This window comes from Rhea americana, unplaced genomic scaffold, assembly GCF_003343005.1.
Source record: "Rhea americana isolate MKP2758 unplaced genomic scaffold, rheAme1 scaffold_237, whole genome shotgun sequence".
Classification (NCBI taxonomy): Eukaryota; Metazoa; Chordata; class Aves; order Rheiformes; family Rheidae; genus Rhea; species Rhea americana.
Window position 1 is genome coordinate 11,709 of NW_028186354.1, and position 22,924 is coordinate 34,632.

General features: G+C 37.8%; 1 protein-coding gene across 1 annotated transcript; it reads left to right on the forward strand.

The window, feature by feature from the left end:
- The first annotated feature begins 752 nt into the window (after nucleotides 1-752).
- ABCG2 (ATP binding cassette subfamily G member 2 (JR blood group)) lies at nucleotides 753-19,430 on the forward strand. Its single transcript, XM_085306321.1, has 15 exons — nucleotides 753-961; nucleotides 6,013-6,072; nucleotides 6,951-7,065; nucleotides 8,194-8,346; nucleotides 8,791-8,948; nucleotides 9,696-9,847; nucleotides 10,318-10,422; nucleotides 11,506-11,756; nucleotides 14,107-14,189; nucleotides 14,806-14,895; nucleotides 15,507-15,631; nucleotides 16,890-17,044; nucleotides 17,893-17,982; nucleotides 18,711-18,802; nucleotides 19,280-19,430. Exons 1-15 carry the CDS (start codon nucleotides 756-758, stop codon nucleotides 19,428-19,430), a joined length of 1,986 nt encoding a protein of 661 aa, XP_085162447.1. The 5' UTR covers nucleotides 753-755.
- Nucleotides 19,431-22,924: the final 3,494 nt, after the last annotated feature.

Here is a 22,924-nt window from a genome sequence, read left to right on the forward strand (position 1 = left end):
TCTAACTCCCTAATACAACACGAGCAGTAAAGCAACATGGCAGACCCAGCTCCAGATCCGTTCAGTGTCCTCTTAAGGTTTGAGTCTACAGGACCCAAACTCTTTGTCTGAAAGAGGCCAAGAGGGACATCTGCAAGGCCCACCGCAAGTCCCGTGCCTGAACTATGGGGCAACCAGATACCTCCCATACACAGGTGGTGGTCCCACAGCACATACAGTTGGATGAGGGGCCAGGCACTCAACACAAGACACGAGCTCTCTGCCTGCCTACTCAGAGCCTCATGGGCTCTTAAGACAGCTTTGGCTCTACTGCCTTAAAAATGCCATTTGAATGTTACAGGAAGACTTCTCTATCTGAATTTTGCACAGTGTTCTGACCAAAGTGAGCAATTTGCGARAACTGCAGCATGAGATTGTGCCACTAGATAATATATATCTCAACACACACACGGTAAAGGGCCTGAATTAAGATTCCATAAGCAACCTTAATGATGGCATTTCCTGAGTGTCCTATAGTTCTTTCTTTTCCCGGTATTCTCCATATGAGGCTTCTTCATTTTCTAGGCCACTGCAAAGAGGACACACGAAGCAGTGTGCATGGATGAAGGGAAAGGACTTTGTGAAACTATTCARGCAGAACACTAGACTTCCTGTAGAGCATTTACACAAACGTTGCTGCACTGCATTAAGATATGTCTTTCTCGATACTAATCTCACATTTTCTTTGCTTCCTATTTTTCATTTATAGAGGAAAAATGGCACAAGGCCAATCACATGTATGTATTCAGATGTCGGACTCTAGCACAAATGGCAACCCTAGCAGACAGCTGTCCTCTCTRGACCTTGCCAGCAGAGGAGGGAGCATATTAACTTTCCACAACGTCTGCTACCATGTGGAGATGAAGAGTGGGTTCCTGTGCTGTAAAAAAACAGTGGATAAAGAGGTTTTGAGAGATATCAAGTATGTATTTAGACTTCTCTTTAGAGTATATGTGTTATATTTCTGTTCTTGACAACTAAGCCTACTGAAGTCACTGAGCCACTAAGAGCAATGTACAGAATTTGGTCAACATTCAGAAAAAATATATATATACAGTTGCTGCACATTAGCTGCCAGATTACTATAAGGCTCTTCTTACGTGTGTTATAAGATTCTGGCAAGGCCTCAGTGGTCCACAGTTGTTACAGCTGAGACACAAAGCTTGCAATGCTAAACCTCATTTCTCCCAGCTCCCGGACAGCATATTGGCTGCTGCAGTACAATGGCATACAAGTTTGTCACGTTGATTTACACTACCTGGCCAGTGTCCCACTGTGACGTGGTGTTTAACTGAGAAACAAACATCCTGTCCTGGATATTTGTGTCTCCTTTCCTTTTATCTCGGAGGGACAGGAAAGACCAGTGCAAGTTTCACAGGGCAGGTCTGGAAAATGGCACGGTCATGCCATTGAACACCACTGGGTGCTATAGTGAAAAATGGAATATGCACAAATAAACCAGTTTCCTAAGGGTCTGAAAAGTCAAAGTAACTGATACCTTTTCTTGGCCATAGAATATTGATTGTACTGGTCCCATGAAACTTCTTACATGTGAAGTCATCTTATATCATTCACTCATGCTATAAGTGAAGTAAAAACGTACATACCACAAGGAGTGAGGACAGAGTGCAGCAAATGTTCTGGGATGCTCCATTCTTGTAAACTCAATTCAGGCTACATTACAACCTATGATGACCTTTAAAAATCTACTAGAGATTTCAGTGAAAGAATTCATTAAAAAGGCAGTCTTTCAGAAGGTTACGTTTGAAGGGGGTAATTTATAATGTTTAAAGTAGTAATATAATTAACTTTGAGTGTTTGTAAAGTTTTTTTGTTTTGTTTTGTTTTTTTTTTTGTTTTTTTTTTGCACAACATTTTGCATTACTGCTATTTAAGACTCATGCCGTTATATGCCCCTTGTTCCATAATCTGTGCATAAGGTTTGCCTATTCACAGTTAATTAAACTGAGTGGCAAGTACTTGTACAACATGCTTTTCCCAGTTACCCGTGGCTCAGTTCCCTAGCTCCAATTTCTACCTCAAAGAATAGCCGTTTTCTATAGCTGTCTGCCCTGCTTTTTGCCCATACAATTTATTTTACCGTTTGCAGTTTCTATACCTTCTAAACGTGGACTATTAAAATCTTTACTATTCTGCTTGAGCGATCTGTGTACATCATCCTAACTCCATTGGCTTGTATTAGTCCTTTGCAATGGTGTGAGAGGAAGATGTACCTTTTAGCTTGTTGTACTAAACTAACATTTAACACACATTATCTCTCTAAGAGAGATAAGAAATTTCAGGAGGAATAAACTGTGGAACCAGAAGTTCCCACATTAAGAAATTACAGGAGAAACAAATATGTTTCAGAAAGTCTGGGAGAGTGAAGGAAAGAAAAACCAAGCCTCCTGTGTCACGTGTCACTGAACCATGAGAAGAGTTGTACTGGGCTCAGATGGCTGATAACAAGCAGTACCAGAGTTCAGGGAAAGAGCAAACATGCCAGCAACTCTTCTCTGACTATGCCCACACTTTTTCTGGTTAGATCCATGGACTTCTGAAGCCAAAGGATATATTTGCATTATTGCATTTAAGAACCCTCACTGAACTTCTTTTCCGTGAATTAGTCTGTGTTTTTTGTGTGTTTGTTTCTGGGATCCAAAAATTTCACAGTAATGCTTTCCACCTAGCTATGCATGCTGTGGAAAAAGTATAACCTTTCTTTGGTTAAGCTATTGCTTCAGAATGTCATTCATATCCACGAGTTCGTAAACCATGAGAAATATTGAAATGCCACCTTTTTCTACTTTCTCCTTATCATTCTTTGCTTTATTTACTTCCGTCAACTCTAAATGGGAGCCATATCAAACTTTTCACTCTTCAATCTCAATAATTTGTATCTTATAAAAACTGAAATACTGAAGAAGCCCTCTTCCCCTAAAGCCACATTCTGTCAGGCTGCCTTTAAGAAGTAAAATCCCACAAGGAACCAAACTTAACAGTACCCCAAAATTGTCATGGTATGTACCAGCTTTCACATCTAATCATGGGATCTTAAAATGTGACAGTCTCAGATGATTAAAAAAAAACAATAAAAGAAAGTAAGCTCTCTTTTTACACTGCATAAATTCTCTTCAAGTACATACACAAATTTCTGCATCAAAGAAAAGCTTCAGAAAGAGCATCATCTAATCTAATCTAAATTCCCCAATATATACCCTCCAGGTAGCAAAGCTAAGAAATAATTACAGTTTTAGCCAGTTTCCCAGCTAAAACACTCTCAGGTATGCCACATGAACAGCAAGCTAATGTCAAGTTTTTATAAAATTTCTACACAGGAACATAGAATTAAACTAACAGTCTGATGTTTCAAGCTGGCAGTGAAAACTAGGTAATCTCTGTATTATCCCAATTAGAAAGATACCACTGTTTCTAGTGCCCAAAATATTACATGAGGGACTTTGATATGACACAATAGATACTCTCCTGCATGCCTTTCTCTTACAAAACTCACACCAACATAAAAAACAGATTTGCTGCAATATAGACTAGAATAATCTACATGTTTGGAGACTACACAAACATTTTGTTTTCTGTAGCCATAACCTGTCTTTTAACTTTTTACCTATTGTAATTACACACTGCATTGCTTTATGCATCCAGGAGTGAAGGTTTTATCTCATAGCTATTCAGAAAGACAGTATTAAATGTATTTGACATTTCCTGCACCAAACAGAGTTCACACAGAATTCCTCTCATAAGTGGTAGGTTCATGTATTGATTATTAATAATTAGACCATGACTATTTTAATGTGGTTCACATGGAATCTAATAATGACCTTCGAATGCTTTTCAAACATGAGTACTTGAAAAGGATCATGGATCATGTGATTTTTTTTTTTTTTACAATAGGAAGCTGCATGGTTTTTTTAAAAAAGCTTGCAGGTGTCTTGAATGACAGTACTACTATCAAAACAGGTAAATTTAGTGGAATTCTTATTGATCATTAGCATGTATCATTTCCTAGACTCAACCTGGATGCCTTTTTTTTTTTTTTTACGTTCTCTAAAGTCATGCAAGGCACCTGAATACAATAATGTGCTTTGGGGTCATCTTAAAGAGCTAGAAAATGCTTTGTCACCAAGACAGTGACAATGTATGAACCACTGGGCTCAACTTAGTAGCTGGTCATCTTCAGAATCCACTTTGATAGCTCATGTTTCAGTGGCCTTGAGAATTTATAAAGTATTCTACAATTCATCCCTGATCAACATTAAACAGTGCTGAAAACATTTCAGGATAATTTGTAATTTCAGTGACTTTTAAAATGTGTTTTGTTGAAGAGTTTCAAAGTCAAATACTTTTCTGATGCTAGCTCAGACATTATTAGCAAGCAATATTCATATATGGTTCGATGGAATGTTCTTTAAGTTTAAAATAAGCTATTTAGTTATGTGGCTTCTCAAAGTTGTGCACAAGAGTTCTGGGCTAGATTAGCTTGACTCCAGGGAAAATTATTATAGTCTTGAGAGCTTCATTTAAAGATAAATAAAAAAAAATTGTATGGAGCTCAGAGAACAGTAAATTTCTAAATTGTGCAGATACACATGTATAAACATTTCTTTCTTGAAATCTATTCAGATGTTTTTACTTTTGTGCCATAACCTGGCCTACGAGGGTTGGATTCTCCCTTTCTAGTTTCTTTGCACATGGTCCCAGGTTTTTTATGGTGCCTAATCCATAACTGAAGAGCTGCATTTAGGCTCTACAGAAAATCAGCTATCTTATTAAAGAAAGCTATCAAATCAGTATGATGTGATCTACTTTGTTAAAAAAACATTCTAGAGATTGGCACATTACTGAGGTTAAATGAATGGAATTTACTGCCTCAATCATTTCTACCTTTGGCTTGCTAAGCTTAGTAAAAAAAAAAGTTGTGGCTTCTTGGTCAAAAGCAAGTAACATGACAAAAAAACAGTTAAAATAAACAGGAAGCAATGATGGATAAAAGACTTTCAATTTTCTGCCATTTCCAAATTCCAAGCCCTTCTGCCAATTTTCTAGCTCTCTGTAATTCAGTGCTAATTTTCTTCAGTTGAGGTACCTAGGCTCCATCACCCATAACTTAATGGGCTCTTTTTGCTTTCCTTTGGCTGGAAGCCTGCTGATGCCCTGCACAAGCAACTATTTATATTGCATTCAACAATAACTGTTTAGGCAGTGATCTCTACTTTTGTATGGTCAGCATGTTACTACAGTAACCTAGTTACTACAGTTACCTAGTACCGTAACATACAGACAGGCATCTGTATGTACAGCCTAATTCTTATTAGGCTTTACACTACAATTCTTATTATATATGTAGCACTACAAATGCTTGTTGAGTGCAAACTTTAGGGGCAAGTGAGGAGAATTATCAGTGGTGCCTTCAAGTGTTCCAGCAAACAAAAGAAATGGCAGCAGTATTTCCATATATTTGTCTCGTTCTTTATAACACAAAATGGCTGTTTCCCAAATAAATACTTACTAGCCACTTCCATCTAACTTTTGAATTTATTCTTTAAAATCAGGTTCAGAAAAACTAAGCCCAGCTTTTTTAAATACAGACAAGTCCATGGTATGTTCTGTCTCTAGTAAGCTGCTAAGAGAATAAAATTCCCCAACTGAATGTGTTTAAAGCAGGTATGTGCTGCTTCATGTCCTCAGACACATCAGGGAAAAAGCAACCATACAGGTTTTGCTATTTTTTATTACAATTTTCTGGTTGTTTTTTGTTATATGATGATTATTTCTCCTTGAGTTAAGGATAAAAATTATGGTGGAGTTCAGCAATTACTGTTTGTCATCAGTCAGATTTATTACTTCCAAAAGGAATGGAATGCCTAAGGTAGTTCTCCAAATAATTTAAATTAGCCTACCAGACACAACAGTAAAAGAAAAAAAACAAAATAAAACATCAATTTTGTCTTACAGTGGTATTATGAGACCAGGACTGAATGCAATTTTGGGACCCACTGGCAGTGGTAAATCTTCGTAAGTATTCTTTTTGCTATACAAAGAAATTATGCCAAAGAGAAAATTACCCTGTACATATTTAGAAGTAATGAATAAGACTTACAGGGCCAGAATTTGGTCTCATTTATATCTGTGCAAATCTTACTAATTTCTGAGAAATGCTTTAATTCAAAAAACAATTAGCTTAAATGGCAAATAATTAATTTTGTTTTTTAGTAAATAGTTTACTGATAAGCTATCTTTATGTATCAATCTACATAAATCAGAAAGCTTATATTATTAAAGGAATAATGAAGGGAGTAAAAGAGCAAAGAAAGTCTGGTTTCCAAAGCATGTCTATCACAATCGCTAATTCTTAATTGAGTTAGCAAAGGCTGTGGTGCAAATACTCATAAAAAAAAAGTTCAACAATGTCTCATCACAGGAAAAGCTTCAAACAGAATCTGTGCTTTACTTGATACTCAAAGATGCATCTGCAAAAGGAAATTTACTCACTAATGTCTAATAGTTGAGCTTACACTATGTCCATAAGGCATTAATGGCATCCTCCTTTTCTATTACTGGATTTTTTTTCACACCTTGCAAGACTGCTTTCAATTGCAAGACTTGCAATAATCTGATTTGTCCAAAAATGGCCAACAAGTTCAAAGATCGTAAGGAGACAAATGACAGAGGCACAGATACATAAAGGTGCTAGGAAATGGCAACAATCTCATTTCCTTAGGAGATGAGGATAGAAGAAACTGTGCCCTTGAAAGTTGCTGGAGTTTTTTTAAATAGCAGATTTTTAATGTGGAATGTTTTCATGTATCTGTTTATTTCATGCACTGGGTTTGGTGTTCAGGGACCTCAACTCTTACAGGCTGATTTTATAAAGTGACTGGCTTTTCTTCTAGTCTGCTTGATATTTTGGCTGCAAGGAAAGATCCTCATGGGCTTTCTGGAGATGTTTTGATAAATGGAGCTCCTCAGCCTGCCAACTTTAAATGTACCTCTGGATATGTAGTACAGGTAAGATATTTAGTATCTTTGTGGCTTTTACTATCCCCTTCTGACTGCAGTTGCAGGAGATTACTACTGTTGCAGTGTTCCAAGTAACTTGCCTTTATCAAAGAATCAAGGCCTGCGCAGTAGCAACTCTCTACACATCTTCCTTCATAGGGAAAGAAATTTTGTTTTGCATTTGGATCTCTATCCTTAATATCCCACAATACACTGGAGAGGCTGCTTTGGATACTTTCTCTTGTTAGCAAAACCATCTCCTTATTCTTCATTTGTGGAAACAGTGGCAGGCTATCCGTATGCAGAGAGTATTTTCCAGGTCTAATGCTTTCTGATAAGATACAGCATGTCTCAGCTTGCCTAGAGATCATCTAACTAACTCTTGCTCTGAGCAAATCTTCTCTGGCCAAAGTGAGTTAGGGGAGAGCAAAACATGAATGATAAAACTAAGGAAACAACATCCTTTACATTTATCTCCCTTCCCAAAAGCCCATGCTCAGCAGTGTGCTTGTAGTTTATGAAGACCTAAAGAGACACATTTGTGTAAACCCCTTATAAAGTATGGTCAGCACATTATAGAAAAGTAGTTTCTCAAAACAAGCATATCTCTCTAAACTTGTATATTGCAAGAGAGATTCCCTTCATAAGAGATGAGCAGCTAGTACCTGAAATATCTATCCTCCTTCCTCCTTGGCTGAAATCAGCTCAGAAAACCTTCACCCTACTTTCTCTCTTCTCTTCTTCCTGCTTTTATCTGCAGTCAGCTGAGGCTGGATCAACAAACACATTGAGATAACAACCTGAACTGTACCTGCTCTTTAGCTCCCTTTAGCCCTTCAGTGTCCTACTCCACACCTCCAAAAAAAATGAAAGCGGTAAGAATACACTGAAGTAGTTCTGTTTATGCATTTTGATATCATGTGTGACAGAGGATGTTCCTATATAGCTTTGCCTTATAGATAAAGGTAAATAGAAATGACATTTAGGTGTTAAAGCTTCATCTTACAACATGTTTTTAGCAATTGCTACTGTCCCTCTGCATGCAAAGACAACATAAAACACACATAGAAGCAGCTCTAAAAGTAAGAAATAGAAACGGTAAAATGAACACCACGTATCTGCTTTTTGTTTTGGAAGGATGATGTGGTGATGGGAACCTTGACTGTAAGAGAAAATTTGCAGTTCTCAGCAGCACTTCGTTTGCCCAAGTCAGTGAAGGAACAGGAAAAAAATGAACGAGTTAACCAGCTCATCAAGGAACTAGGATTGAACAAAGTGGCAGATTCCAAGGTAATGGCATGTAAACATGCTGCTTAAATCGTGAACAAATATGAAATGATGTATTTAAACAATTACATGGCTCAATGTGGCAGGTACATAATGTAGATAGAATTAAATAAGACTTTTAGTAGCACAGGGATACATAAAACCCACATACATAAAATCTATCTACCCTTACAGACTCTGTGCTGATACCTCCATTACTATTACACTATGGGGAAGAGGAAAGGTAGTCAGTGGTTGGAAAAAAGTGAGTATCTCAGGTGATATTTAATGGTAAGGAATAGCCTGATGTGCAGCACAGCCACCATGAGGTAACACCTACAACCGTATCTGAGAGTGGGGTAAAAATTTCTCAGAACTGTTCTAACTTGCTTACATGTTAGTAGGATGCTGTTCACTTTGATACTGTGATATCAGATCAAATGACACAAGTTTCTTGTTTTGTGTCAGGTTGGCACCCAGTTCATCCGTGGTGTGTCTGGAGGAGAGAGGAAAAGGACGAATATTGGGATGGAGCTCATTACAGATCCTGCCATCTTGTTTTTGGATGAGCCAACTACTGGACTTGATGCCAGTACTGCTAATGCTGTCCTGCTGCTCCTGAAAAGGTGTTTGCCTCAAAACCAGCTGAGCAAACAGGGAAATCAGATATCTAACTGTTTACCAGTGAACCAAGATTGTATGGGCACATAGCTGTATGAAAAGGCTGAATGGACATACATATAAAGGACATCTCTTACTCCAAAGCAGCTACTCACAGTAGTATGCAAAGTGCCTTGCTAGAAGTAAATGCACACCAGGACTGTAATTTGTGAGTGATAGCTGGGTTGTTGCTTACAGTCATCCCCATTGTAGAYGACAAAAAAGTGATTAAAGTGCCTGTTACAATCTGGTAAAGTGATGGATTTTAATACTGAGGGTAGTTAACACACAACTAGCTTTTTCCCCATCACAAAATCTCAGGACTATCTTTGGGGAAACAAGTACAACCCACCCTCTACTTTCAAGTATTTTATATCATTTTGCATTTCATACAATCAGAAGGGGCTTAAATACCTCTCTCCAGAGCCTCTGTTTGAAAACCTACCCAGGTTTTGAATTCAACCTTTTTGAAATTTGCTCGAGATTTGTGAATCTCCAAAAAGATTCACAGCTATAATAGACTTTCTTTTTCACACAGACATTATAAATATGACCTAAATATCTGGTCTGCATTTTTTTTTCCTTTCCCCCCTTCCTTCCCCTTACACTRCATTGTGCAATGTAAGCCTTAACTGAACTTGGAAATTCTCTATCTAAATTCCGAAAGGACTTGTAAAGCTAGCATCTCTGTTATTCTTTACTTTTACATCCAGGATGTCAAAACAAGGAAAAACAATCATCTTCTCCATTCACCAGCCTCGGTACTCCATATTCCGACTGTTTGATAACCTCACACTGTTGGCTGCAGGGAGGATGCTGTACCATGGGCCAGCTCAGAATGCCATTGAGTACTTCAAATCTGTCGGTAAGCCTTCATGGGTAACACCGGTCACAATAGTAACAACTGAGAGGAAGATGTTTAGTAGGCAGTAACTTGAAAGTATGCCAACAGCACTTGACCAGAATTGAATATAGTGTGTATTAGCAAGGCTGAGATTTTAACAAGCTAAGCTTTTCTCTTGGTGTTCCATCTCTTGACCTTGATGTGTTTTTGAACGATTTGGCTGACTTCTAAGCAACTACTAGTAGGTGCATTTTAATTAGGTACATTTCAGAAGGGCATATTGTCACCTTGCTTTTGTTGAGAAGACAGCTGACAGTATTGCTAATCACCTGGGTAGGCTCTGACTTTGGGAAGCCTGAAATGCTTATGATGCAGGCTAGTCAGTGGGAATAATGGCACGTTTGTGTCACGACAGCCAGGTTCCGATGCTGTGCAAAGCACTCTGCCACCCACAGAGCAGTTGCTCAGGACTTGTAATGCTGTCACTACAGGTTATGAGTGTGAGGCATACAACAACCCTGCTGATTTTTTTCTGGACATCATTAATGGAGACTCAACTGCGGTGGCAATAAGCAAGACAGATGAAGCTAACTCAGGTATGAATCACAGTGATGATTTAAATTCTTGCAACACACATTTTCCCAGGATGCATCCAGTGCAACACAGAAAGATCACTTACAGGTGTCGCACACAAATAACTGTGTTGTACTTATGTACATTAAAGAGTTATTTGTATGCATGCAAGTAATATCTATTGCTGATCCATGAAAGGCAAGTTTGTACCACCTGCTTTACCAAAAAAATACTGTTATTTTAGGGATAAAATAAAATTTAAAAAATCCTAAACCTTTGCCATTTGTTTATGGAAAACAGTTAGGATAACCTGAAATTAATACTGAATTTACATACATCCTTGTTACATAAAATATTCCTAACTATGTAGCTTACTAGAATAGTTTACTTCACATAATTAGCTATTTAGTAATCCATCACTGCTATCCAGTCCTTATATTTTTGTGTCATGATCAAATTACTAGATGTTAAAAATGAAGGAAGCTTTCTGTGTTGAGTATACATATCTGGGGATTTAAGAAATTGTTTTATTGCGACTCAGCACAGAGTGAGTTTCCTTCCTCCTTAAGGCAAATCAACTAAATGCCAACATAAGCACAAATGATATATCAGGACAATTATTTTGGTTAGGGACATAATATGATTTAGCTATGCTTTATATATTTTACATAATGAAATGGCTCATCTACTACGGAATCACCATTTCCCACCTCTGATCAGGCTGGGAATAGGAATAGAGACAGGAGACAAGTGCAGCAGCATCTTTTCTCCTGATGCTTCCCTAAAGCTGTGGTACAGCCAAAATTATCCTCTAGACTAACAAACCAGACTTCATTGGCACACAAAAATTTGCCAATGCAGTCTGCCATAAAGCTGCTGTCTATGGATAGGTTGCACAGACAAACACAGAATTTCTGTTGAGTTTTGCTCTTATTTACAGAGTCTTTTGAAACACATGCTATGAGACTGAGTGTAATAAAACATTTGAACTAAATATACATAATAATTCTTCTCATTCGTTAATAACTCTCACGTAACTCTTTCAGCCTAACTCCTAAAGAATATTCCTGTGGATTCAGTAAGCAGTCAAATATTTATCTTTTCAGCAGAGGACACTGAAGAACACATTGATCGTGGTAAAACTTTGGCAGAGAAGTTAGCAGAACAATACTCCAACTCTACTTACTACCAAGAAACAAAAGCAATACTAGAGAATATTTCTTTGAGAAATAAAAAGAAAACAAAAGCAGTTTTCAGACAAATTACATATGCCAATTCCTTCTGGCATCAGCTGAAATGGGTGTCCAGACGCACATTTAAAAACCTGATCGGAAACCCTCAAGCCTCCATAGCTCAGGTAACACTATGTCCATCAGTTTGTGCTGTATGTTGAGTTTACTCCACTTCTATATTAGATAAGCCACTGGGGACAGTTTTGCCTCTTGATATTTGACTAAAATTAGCATCTGAACTAAGAGAGTTAATGGTCTGAAAATCTTATTCATTAGAAATGGTCTTGGAAGGTCCCAGCTGAGCAGCACGACAGACTGCTTAGTTTTTTTTACTACTTAAATATCTCAGGAGCCAAGGTCTTTTTCAGCAGTGTATTCTGCTCCTGTGTTCCTTCCTCCCTCCCCACTCATAGTCAGTAGATTATTGTGCAAGTAGTTTCACACATTTACTCAGGAACACCTCTCATCTAATTGTCCAGGCTTTGTATTGTGGCATTAGGCCTCAAATCTTTCTCATGAAGGAAAGTTAACAGACCACACTTGTACATTTAAACTTCAGCACACAATTAAGTGCTGGTAGTTGACCCAAATATAGAGATATTTGCACAGTCTTGCAATGTGCATATCATTTTATCACGTGACTGTTGATAATGATTATGATACGTTCTGAAAAGGATGTCAGGGAAAACACAATAGGTTCTAACATTTGTTAAGGAAGATGAGCACGTTATACATGATTGGCCCTGTTAGCACTGCTTTCTTAGAAGAATCAACACAGTGACTGAATTTCTTTAAAGCTACACATTGCCTTTAAAAATAAAGAATGCCTAGCTGATTTCTTCTGAAGAATGACTAATCCTTGGGAATCTCTAATTCATGGGCCAAATTCTGTCATCTTAACAATAGCAAAACTCCCACTGGAATTTTGAGCAACTTTGGAGAAGCCAACAGAAAAATCAGTTCCATTTCAGTGTTACAAGTTTTCCATATCAAGATTTATGTGATGAATGAACAAAATGGCCAGCATGGAGAGGAAAGGAGTGCAGAATCCCTGAAGTTAAAAGGCTTTGAGTATATGTGTGTGTCTGTATGTTGATATTATGGAAATCCGTAATAATTGCTTTGTAAAAGCTTGACCTTGTGACAAGAATTATACACTTAAGGATCTTATAATACCCCAAGGTTAATGGTCCTGACTTTTTTCTCACCATCTTTTCTATCTGCTCACCCTCATTACGGAGGGATTTTACATGCATTCTTTAAGTGGTACACAGTTCATTAAGCCTTATTCGTTAATCTGCTCCAAATTGGTCTTGATATGATCCTTGCTTTCCAGTACAATTGGCTTAGGGTTGGAATTATCCCTGACATTTGGTACTTTCGGCAAGATCTTAGTGATACATTACCATGGATCAAAAGGTTTATGGTGTTAAGACTCATGCATTGCTCAGGCTTAAAACTGACAGAACTGCCTGATACTGTTCCCCCCCCGAGATTTTTGTCATTTGTACTTAGTCTTAAAAATTCGTGATATATAGACTTCAGTCATTTAAATTATAACCTTGAGGCTGCTGCTATGTTTGCTATTCGAATTGTGATACAGACTGCAAATATCAGTACACGTACGTCCTGATTCTGCTCAAAGTAGCATTTAGGCAGGTTCAGAGAAAACCCCACAGCAAACGCTGCACTGAAAAGCCATGGTTAGCTCTAGAGTTAGAGGATATACTTCTTACTGACAGCAGATTGTGAATCACCAGTTTCACAAAGAGTATGAATGGCAGAGCATACTAGTAGAGCGAGAAACATTGCAATGTGTCAGTGATTAACTTAGTATTGATATCCAAGAATGAATGAAACAGGGATGGAGGGGAACAAAACTTGGCTGAGGTGATTTAATGGTTAACCTCAGTGCAGAGGTTTTATTTCCTCTTTCTAACCCCCTCCCTCCCCAACCCCTGTTAGCTTCCTCCTCCTGTTACTGGTGCTAGTGTTCACTGTGCACTCCCAGAACAGTTCTCAGATCAGAAATCTGGCTTGGCACAAGGGTAGGGAAGAATGGTAATATTGCTCCAGGAATGTCTAGTGCCAGTGCCACCACAGAAGAGTGAGCTATAAGGAGCAAATGAAGCTCCTGGAGTTTCCCTCCTTTCTAAATTTTTTTCTAGCACCTTGCCTATGCTTGATGCAGAAGTTGCTGGCTGCTGCCAAGGGCAGGAATCAGGAGCTACTGTGTCTCTCAGATCTCTCTCCAAGGATACTGTGATGCATGAATCAAAATCTTAGAATGCTATAGGTTGCTGACCCTTCCACTGACTCCCTTCCCAACTTGGACTGCTTTTTACCTAGTCATCTTAAATACATTTCCTGTTAGTCTGTACTGACTGTCTGAATATTTCAATATTTCAAAATAATTATGAAAGCTCTGAACTCCAAAAGCAACAAGGATAATTTTTTTTTTTTTTTTTAATTTAGCTCTGTGTTACAGCTTTCCTGGGACTTATTGTAGGTGCCATTTTCTTCGGAGTTAAAGATGACTACACTGGTCTACAAAACAGGTTAGCCAGTTTAGGTACTGGATAGCCAAAGGTTTGATATGGTGCTCTCATTATGGTGATAAGATAGTGAAAAATTTTGAGGCTGAGAAGAAAGCCCTTTATCACTACCCCTTTAAAAATGCCCCTCTTCAAATTAGGAATTAAAGTCAAGCCTATTTCAATGACTTTGAGATTAATATGTCCTTCTACATATTGGAAGTTCTCCGATTTTAAATTGGATATGAAAATGTGAAAACAAAGCCTTTAACTTCAGCAGATAATGTGAAAACAGCTTTTGACATTATTTAATCAGTTCCTCATAGTTTTCTTCAGACAAGAGAATTTTTAGAATAAGGGCCAGTACAAGGAAATGAAAAAAAAAAAAGGAAAATCAGTTTGTTTTCAATCCTGTATCAAAGGACATACATTGCTGCATTCTAGCAACAAATACTAGGTGTACATAGTTTCAAGCTTGTTACAGACCCAGATGTGTAGCTAAGCCTATTCCCATGGAATTCCATGGTATTTCACATACTGCTGAGCTCCACACGCTATGGTTGGGTCAATATATGCCATATTGTAAAAGCTACTGAATATATCACATTGTTCATACAACTTACTGTTTTACTTTTTGTAGAGTTGGTGCATTGTTCTTTCTGACCACAAACCAGTGTTTCAGCAGCATTTCAGCTATTGAACTCTTTGTTGTGGAAAAGAAGATATTTATGTAAGTAACACATACAGAAAAGTTAACAATGTCTACTGTTAGAGAGGTTCAATTTGGATGATTATCTTCTTGCAGTAACAAATTGTCATTTAAGTATGTTCAATGCAGAACTTCAAATTCTTTCATTGGTACTGCTCACTGCAAATGTATTCTTAGCAAGTGAATTGTTTGCAAATCCACTCAAAAATAGTATTTATAATTGAGAGCAGCTCTGAGTTTGAAATTATTAACATATGTAGGAAAAAACCCTGAAAACTCAATTAAGTATTGATTAATAAGTTTGTGACTTGTTACCAAAGTTAGTAAATACTGTCTAAATGGATTCTTTAAAGCTGTATAGATAATGCTATATAGAAAAGAAAAATAAACTAAGCTTAACTCCCTCTATTTTGATGATACAAAAATGTACTGAAAATTAAAACCATCCATGTTCATTTGCACAGGAAAATACTACCATTATTATGGTATCTTGGTGGACATTTGCATTACATTCTAGGCATAAAATAACACTTTTTTTTTCTTTTCAATTTAAGCTAGCTAAGTGAAAATAATTTTACTGCTTTTCTTAAAATGATTAGATTTGTAACATGATGCATATATCTGTGTTCCAGACATGAATATATCAGTGGGTACTACAGAACATCTGCATATTTCATTTCAAAGCTGATGGCTGATTTAATACCCATAAGGACTTTACCAAGTATCATCTTCACTTGTATAACTTATTTCATGTTAGGCAAGTATTATCTCTCAAAGTTCCCCCTCCTCCCCAAAGAACAACACTGAAATAAATCAAATCAACAATGCACTCACATTTTATACATGTACCTATATATATATATATATATATATATATATGTGTGTGTGTGTGTGTGTGTGTGTGTGTGTGTGTGTGTATGGGCAATATATATATATTTTTTCTTCCCACTCCTTCATCAGTGTGGCATCAGTTACTGAGCTTGGTGAAGGGAAGTCTCTGTTGCTTTTAGCAAACTATGCAATTTACACAATAGATACACTTCTGAAGTCTAAAGCATTCTTGTCTGAATCTGTGAAATGCCTCATCACCACTGTCCCTGGAAACAACAGCGTCATTATCCACACTAAATAGATTTGATTTATTCTATTTCGTTTATGGTTATTGTAACTTTCAGTGACTTTTACACAATACTTTTTCCTTCTTGTGTGTTTTGCAAGAATACCTATCAAAGGTCAAGTTTTGTTACAACTACTCAGTATGATGTGAATTCATAGAATCATAGAATCAGTAAGAAATTGCTATCAGCTTGTTCCTTCTGGTGTATAAGAAGACTTTGTAAAGTGCAAGTGCCAACTTCTAGAACACTAGAACATCTTCAAACACCAWACTCTAAACATGTTCCAGGCAGACCATTTTCCTAGGATAAGGTTTCAGCTAGTAATACCCTTTTGTGATGTCTCTAAAATTTGAAAGTACGAACAAAATTAAAAAATAATCACTATTTACTCTGATCAGACTTGTCTTTCCTGAAGAACAGGAAACAGCATCAGCAAAAGGCTCTTGTGAGAATACTTAACTGGGATGAGCTGCTACCAAATCTATAGCCCTACAAAGTCCACTCACTATTAGGAGAGCTGTCCGTTGGAAACTAGTGAAATGCTGTATAATTGCCACTTATGGAGGCTCAGCAGAAGTTGCTCTTTTGATAGAAAACTTGAAACCATGGTGAATCCTTGACCTTGACCTATAGGGAGTACAACTGTAACTTCTACCTATTTCTCTGCAAATTCTCTCTGCTGTTACTGCAGTTATAGACATATTCCGTATTCGTCTTGTCCACTGCTGACAGGGCATACATAAGCATCACAAGTCTCTCTGCACTCATGGATCTCAATGGCATATTCTATGTTGTCAAAATAAACATATTATGTAAGGAGGATGTGCTATTTATTTTTGGTTATGGTACAACTTTTGGCAGAATCATACTGAAAACCTTCTTATTCTGATCTTTAAGGTTTGAAACCAACAGTAGAAGCCTTCTTTATAATGATGTTTACCCTTGTGATGGTGTCCTACACAGCCACTTCTATGGCGCTAGCCATTGCAACAGGACAGAGTGTGGTCGCTTTGGCAAACCTACTCATGACTATTGCATTTGTTTTTATGATTGTGAGTAGCATTATTTATTTTTCTAGACAGAAAACCTAGCAGCTACAGAGTTCATCTCCAGTCTGAGTTCTGAATTCTGCAAAAAGACTGTGGGGTTGAGTATGTTATATTCTGATTTGTCCTTCTGAGGAACTTGGGGCTGGGGGTCTAGGTGTGAATGGGAAAGACAGTGGTTCCTTTGCTTCATTCTCAGTGACTGGCAACCTGAGCACTGTCTGGAAAGCAGAGAAGTGGCTTAGAGCAACATTCTGATAACTCCCCTTTAGCCAAAGACAAATATGGCTGGCTGAGAATATGCCCAGTAGTCCCCTGCATTTCAAGATCGTTACTTTACCTATCCTCTTCAGCTAGTTATTAGACATGTTCCCTGTCAGCACTTACAGGGAGAAAACAGAAACCACAGAAAGAAACAATGTGGTAATATTGAGCCATAAGCAAAAAACAAACAAAAAGTCTAAAAGGTGCCTCAACACACACAAGCAAAACAGAGTGCACACCTCCAGTACCTCCATGTAGCTAAAATCCACATAGTAAAAGCAGACAGCTGATGTGAACAGATGTGGCACCCACTAGACAGGAAGCATCCAGAATGAATGCAAGAGCGAAAGCATTCCCCGTTATTCATTGCGAGAAAAAGATTTCAAAGGGTACAACACAGAGCTTGATAACAGAAGTTCTTCCACTCATTCCCCTTCCCTCTGTCCCATTATTCCACTGGAAGAGTTTCTACCTGTAGAAAGGTCTGCTTTTTTTCATCTGAAGAGGCAGAGTCAAGAGCTAGAAGCTAAAACATGTAACAGCATGTATTCTTTTATCTACCTTTTCTACTCTGTTTTCACTGCCTCTAGATTTTCTCTGGGTTGCTGGTAAATCTAACAAGCATCATGTCCTGGCTGTCCTGGCTCCAATATTTTAGCATACCCCGATACGGAATGACAGTAAGTGCTATATTTTCCTGTGTACAAAGTTCAAAAAGACTTGTTAGAAACGAATGTCTTCACTTATGATAATGAGAATTCCAAGTTTTAACGGATTAATGAGAAAAAGGTAAGTCAATTAGATATAGCAGCCTTCAAATTTCATGTCATATCATGAAAGACAAAAGGCTTCTAATCAAGTAGCACCTACTGCTGATTAAAAAAGCTAATTTCCATAACATGAAAAAAATTCACTTGAGAGAGGCACGCAAAGTTAAATTACTATTGTCTTCTCTTGCCCATCAGAACATAATTGGATCAAAATGCTACGGAATAAAGAACAATCACAAAAAATGTTTTTTTTTCCTCTTTGCCATCAATATGTAAACCATCAAAAATAGGAGAAAAATCATGAGGTTTAAGTTATGGTGATATCTCACAGAGAAATTTGGGCTTGGATATTCCCGTGCAGTAACAATTTAATCTAGGTGAGGCATAAAAGCACAAAGACACTTATGCATTAAGTTGCGGGGACTGCATACATTCTTCTCTTAGAAGAAAACAAACAATACTTCTGTGTTAAAAAATGTGGATTTGTCCAAGATGATAAACAGTGATACCATTACATTTTTAGGATAAATTGGTTTGTATTATCTCACCTTGTTGATTTATCATTCCTTTACTACTAATTTCTGTTTTTTATTATTCTTCTAATATTTTATTATTCTATGTTTCTTTTATTTTAAAAGGCTTTACAAATTAATGAACTGAAAGGTCTGAACTTCTGCAACAGCAGTAGTACCATAAATCTCAATGATAGTTGTCAAGAGATAAGCCAACTGTAAGTATTTTGTTATATTAAAGTTAATACCTCCACAAATAGCTAAAAAGTCCTTGAGTGTTAGTCTGTTTGTGAAATATTCATTCATCATCAGCAAAATCTATTAAGAGTTTTTACATTTAAAGTAGCGCTTTACCGGATTTTTGCATGCTGTCTGCAAAGAACATGTTACATAGTTATTATCAAGTGTAGTATTCATAACTATTTAGAAATATTTCTGTCATTATACATTTCACTTTTCTGTTTACTGAAAACTCCACACACACGACAATCATACAGCCTTGTAAAATTAATTTCATCTTCCTAAAAGAAGCTGATTCTAGCTACAAGAAAAATAAAATTATAAATGAAAATAGTACCCTATCACAAGTGTTTGCCTGGCCTGTTTTAAATATGAACTCACGCTACAACTTCTAGGGAACTTCCAAAATATCTAAAACAGATTGCCTTTATAAATCTGCTTGTATTTATCTGCAGGGGGTGTACAGGAGAAGATTATTTGAAAAAACAAGGCATTGATGCAAGCAGTTGGGGTCTATGGCAGAATCATCTGGCTCTTGCATGCATGATAGTAATATTCCTTACAATTTCATACCTGAAATTGCACTTCATGAAGAAGTTCTCTTAAAACCAGAACTAAAAATGTAATTCACATTGTTTGATAAACYGATTGCAGATCTGACTTGGTTATTTTGAGAGATCTTCCTTTGTATTTTTGTTTCTGATTTCATAATTCAAAAATGTGTGATTCTTGTATAGTATTAAATACTCAGTATTAATGTACTTTGCTGAAATATCCAGCATGTGTCAATTCTCTTGATTGCCATTAAAAGTGTACTACACTATTCATTTCTTCAAGACTTTCACAGTCTTTCTGCATATTCTAGTTATATATTTAAGAAACAAAACTGATGCTTAATGGCTTAATCTGCAAAAAATGGTTCCATAATTTTATTAGCAGCTACATTTACTAGCAAGTAATTCAGTCCAAATAGAAGCACATCAGCAGACTGACGCAGCTGATGCTGAGACCTCTACACCTATGCAGATGTGGGACAAAGCAACACTGGCACAAGCAGGAGTGGACAGGAAGCAATGCTCTTATTCCTCCCTGCTGCCCTTCTGCTCCCTACTCCCATGCTGCACAGATGGCAAGTCCCTTTCAAGGACTCTAGTAATCTGGAAATTAAGACATACTTACTGATTAGTCCAAGCCCTAAATTATCTACAATGTGAAAATGCATAATAAAATGTGCCTCTCAAGTATTATGCCTTCTTTCTACCTTATTTCAGGAAGGTAGAGGTTCCCATGCTTGTACAGACTACTACATTACTAAAGGTGATGCACTGTCTGGAAGAATAGCTAGTATCGACAAGTCATAAATGAACCATAGTTCCAGTCCTACAACTGACAGTGACGAAGGTGTCCTCTACATCCTAGGTCATGTCTTACATCCTATTCTATTCAGGGAACCATAACCACTCCACAGTGTGTTTGACTGATGTCGCCAAGTTTTTCTTACCAAGCCAGAGTACTGGAAATACTGTTTTTTAAATAAACGTRATGTTGTACTTTTTTAATCTGCCAATTTGCATAATCCTTTTATTTATTCCTTCTTGAAATTTTCACTCATTCTGAGTAACTGCAACAAATCATTTTTTCTGTCCTTAGGAGTTCCGTTCTTGCTGCTATAGGGCATTATTATTTTTTAATGCTGACTAGTTTTAAATATATACCTAATTGAGATGATATTACATTTACAGCAATTTATACATTACAGTAACTGTTTTGTGGTAGCCTAAATTTTCCCCTCACCATCCAAAGTTGAGATTAGCTTCCTATGATAGTTATATCTCTTTTCATCTGCAACAGTTCACACATACGTTAGCATTTCTAGTATGTACCTCTCCGCCCTTCTCAATCCCCAGTACTAGTTCATACACTAAAATTAGCTGAATTTTAAAGATGTGTTGCTTAATTTTGGCTAGGTTCTATGGCATACACAGTCCTCCCTCCTCTTTAGTTTATTTAGAAGGTGCACATGTAGTACCATAACATAATGGAAAAACACCTGCCTGGCTATATTACCTCTCTAGTCTACCTGCTGTATCCTGTATCCTGTAGATGACCCATTTTTCTCCTTGAATGAAACTCAGATGTTGCAATAAAACTGTATACAAGATAACAAAAAACATCTTACCTCAAACCGGATGTTCATCTGCAATCCTTTCTACGTCAATATTTAATGTGGAGTCAAGAGAGTCACAACTATGGGGCCATAACTACTTACTACATAGAAATTACTGTTTCAGACTTCAGAATCAATGGTGAGCAGTAAAAGGTTACTGTGGTGTCAGTAAAATTGAAAGAATAGCAGTTTTCACAAAGTCAGTGCACTGCCCTACCTTCTCCTACAGTTCTAAAAACTGCTGTCTCCTGCTGATTCCACAAACATTTCTTAAGAGTAAAATTCTCAATCTCTTTCTTTTTAGAGACCTATCAAAATAAACAGCACAACTCATCTATGTAACTGAAAGCTTCTTACACTTGTCCTGCTGATTTTATAAACCTTTCACACCACAGCAATTGCTATATTCTAAACAAAGCACTGGGGGGGGGGGGATTTTAGACAATTCAACTGTTACATATTAACTCAAAATGCTATACCACAAGAATACAGTTACAGTGCACTTTAAATGAGACCTACATCAAGTAACAAAGAGACCTTTCTTAATAATGAGTTATTTGAGGTCTATGCATATTTCACCTCTTAAAGGTGCTGCCATTGTACCAGAAAGGTGATTCCTCTGCCATTTTTAATATGTCTTTACAACAAGTTTAGAGGACAACCAATGACACCAGGCAATTTATGCATGAAAGCAGAACAAAATATGGTTTGTAACAGACAAGGTAAATCATGAATGGAGCAGCCAACAGCATACCATACACTGAGAGACTCTGGCAGTTAATTACCGTTTCACCTAACACTCAGAAATTCACTTTGGTCTCACCAGCTTATTAACTGCAGTGAAAATGTTTCTGTGACACTTCAGGACTTACTAAGCGTYGAGTGAACTCCATCGCATTGACAATCTCAGGAGGCACGGAAGATCTTTTGAGCGGTTCATGCTCTGTTAGCGTGTAAAAGCACAGTCTCGCAGCATGAGTCACACACTTAACAGCGCGAGGGTGCTTCCAGAGGAGATCACCGGGGCGGGGGGGAGGAAGGACCAAGCAGCACTACCACACGAGCGCGCTCCCCCTCCACCCGGGGCAGCCGTTGGCCGTTGCCCGTTGGCCGTTAGCCATTACCAGCCGCACGCACCGCCCACACCGCCGGGAACCAATCAGCCGCCGCTCCCGCTGCCCCGCCCCAGCCTCGCGCGGCCGTTGGCGAGGCGCGAGGCGCGCAGCGGCGGCCGTTGGAGGTATGCGCGTGAGCGGGGCGAAGCGTCTGCCGTTGACTGGCTCGTGTGGCGAGCAGGAGTCAGGTTCGGTTCAGCCTTCTCTTTGCCTCCCCGGGATGGTAAGGAGGGAGTCTGTAATGTTCACTGAGCTCAAATGTTGTATCCAGCGCAAGGTTATTGCTATGCGGCGGCGTAATTTGCTGGAGGGGTTCTGGCAGCATCGTTCTGAGTTGAGGGAGCGTAAAACCTCCTACCCACTTATCAGATGCTTTTTCAGTTATCATTTCAACTCAAACAGTAAGGAAAAAAATGATTAGTGTGCAAAGAATTTCAACTACAGGCTAACAAATCGAAAGAGTAAGTAAAGCAGCTTTACCCCTTTTACTTTAGTTGTTATTAATTTCATTACCGGTGTTCACCCTGGTTTATGTGAAGCATACAGGCACATTTGGAAATTTCTTAGTGCTTTCTGAATTGTGTTAGTTTTTATATGGACTGATAATAACTGTGAGCTTTCACACAGCAAATGGAAAGTTAACTGTAATACAAATCTTTGCACCACTTTTCTCTCTCAAACATCGGCATTGTATACAAGCTGTAGTATATTAAAATCAGTTATTTCTTAAACAATGAAAATGAAGCCTGGTATCCTTCTGACTTCTGTCCATTTTTCTGCAGCTCTTCTCCATGTATAAACGTCACTAACCTCAGCTC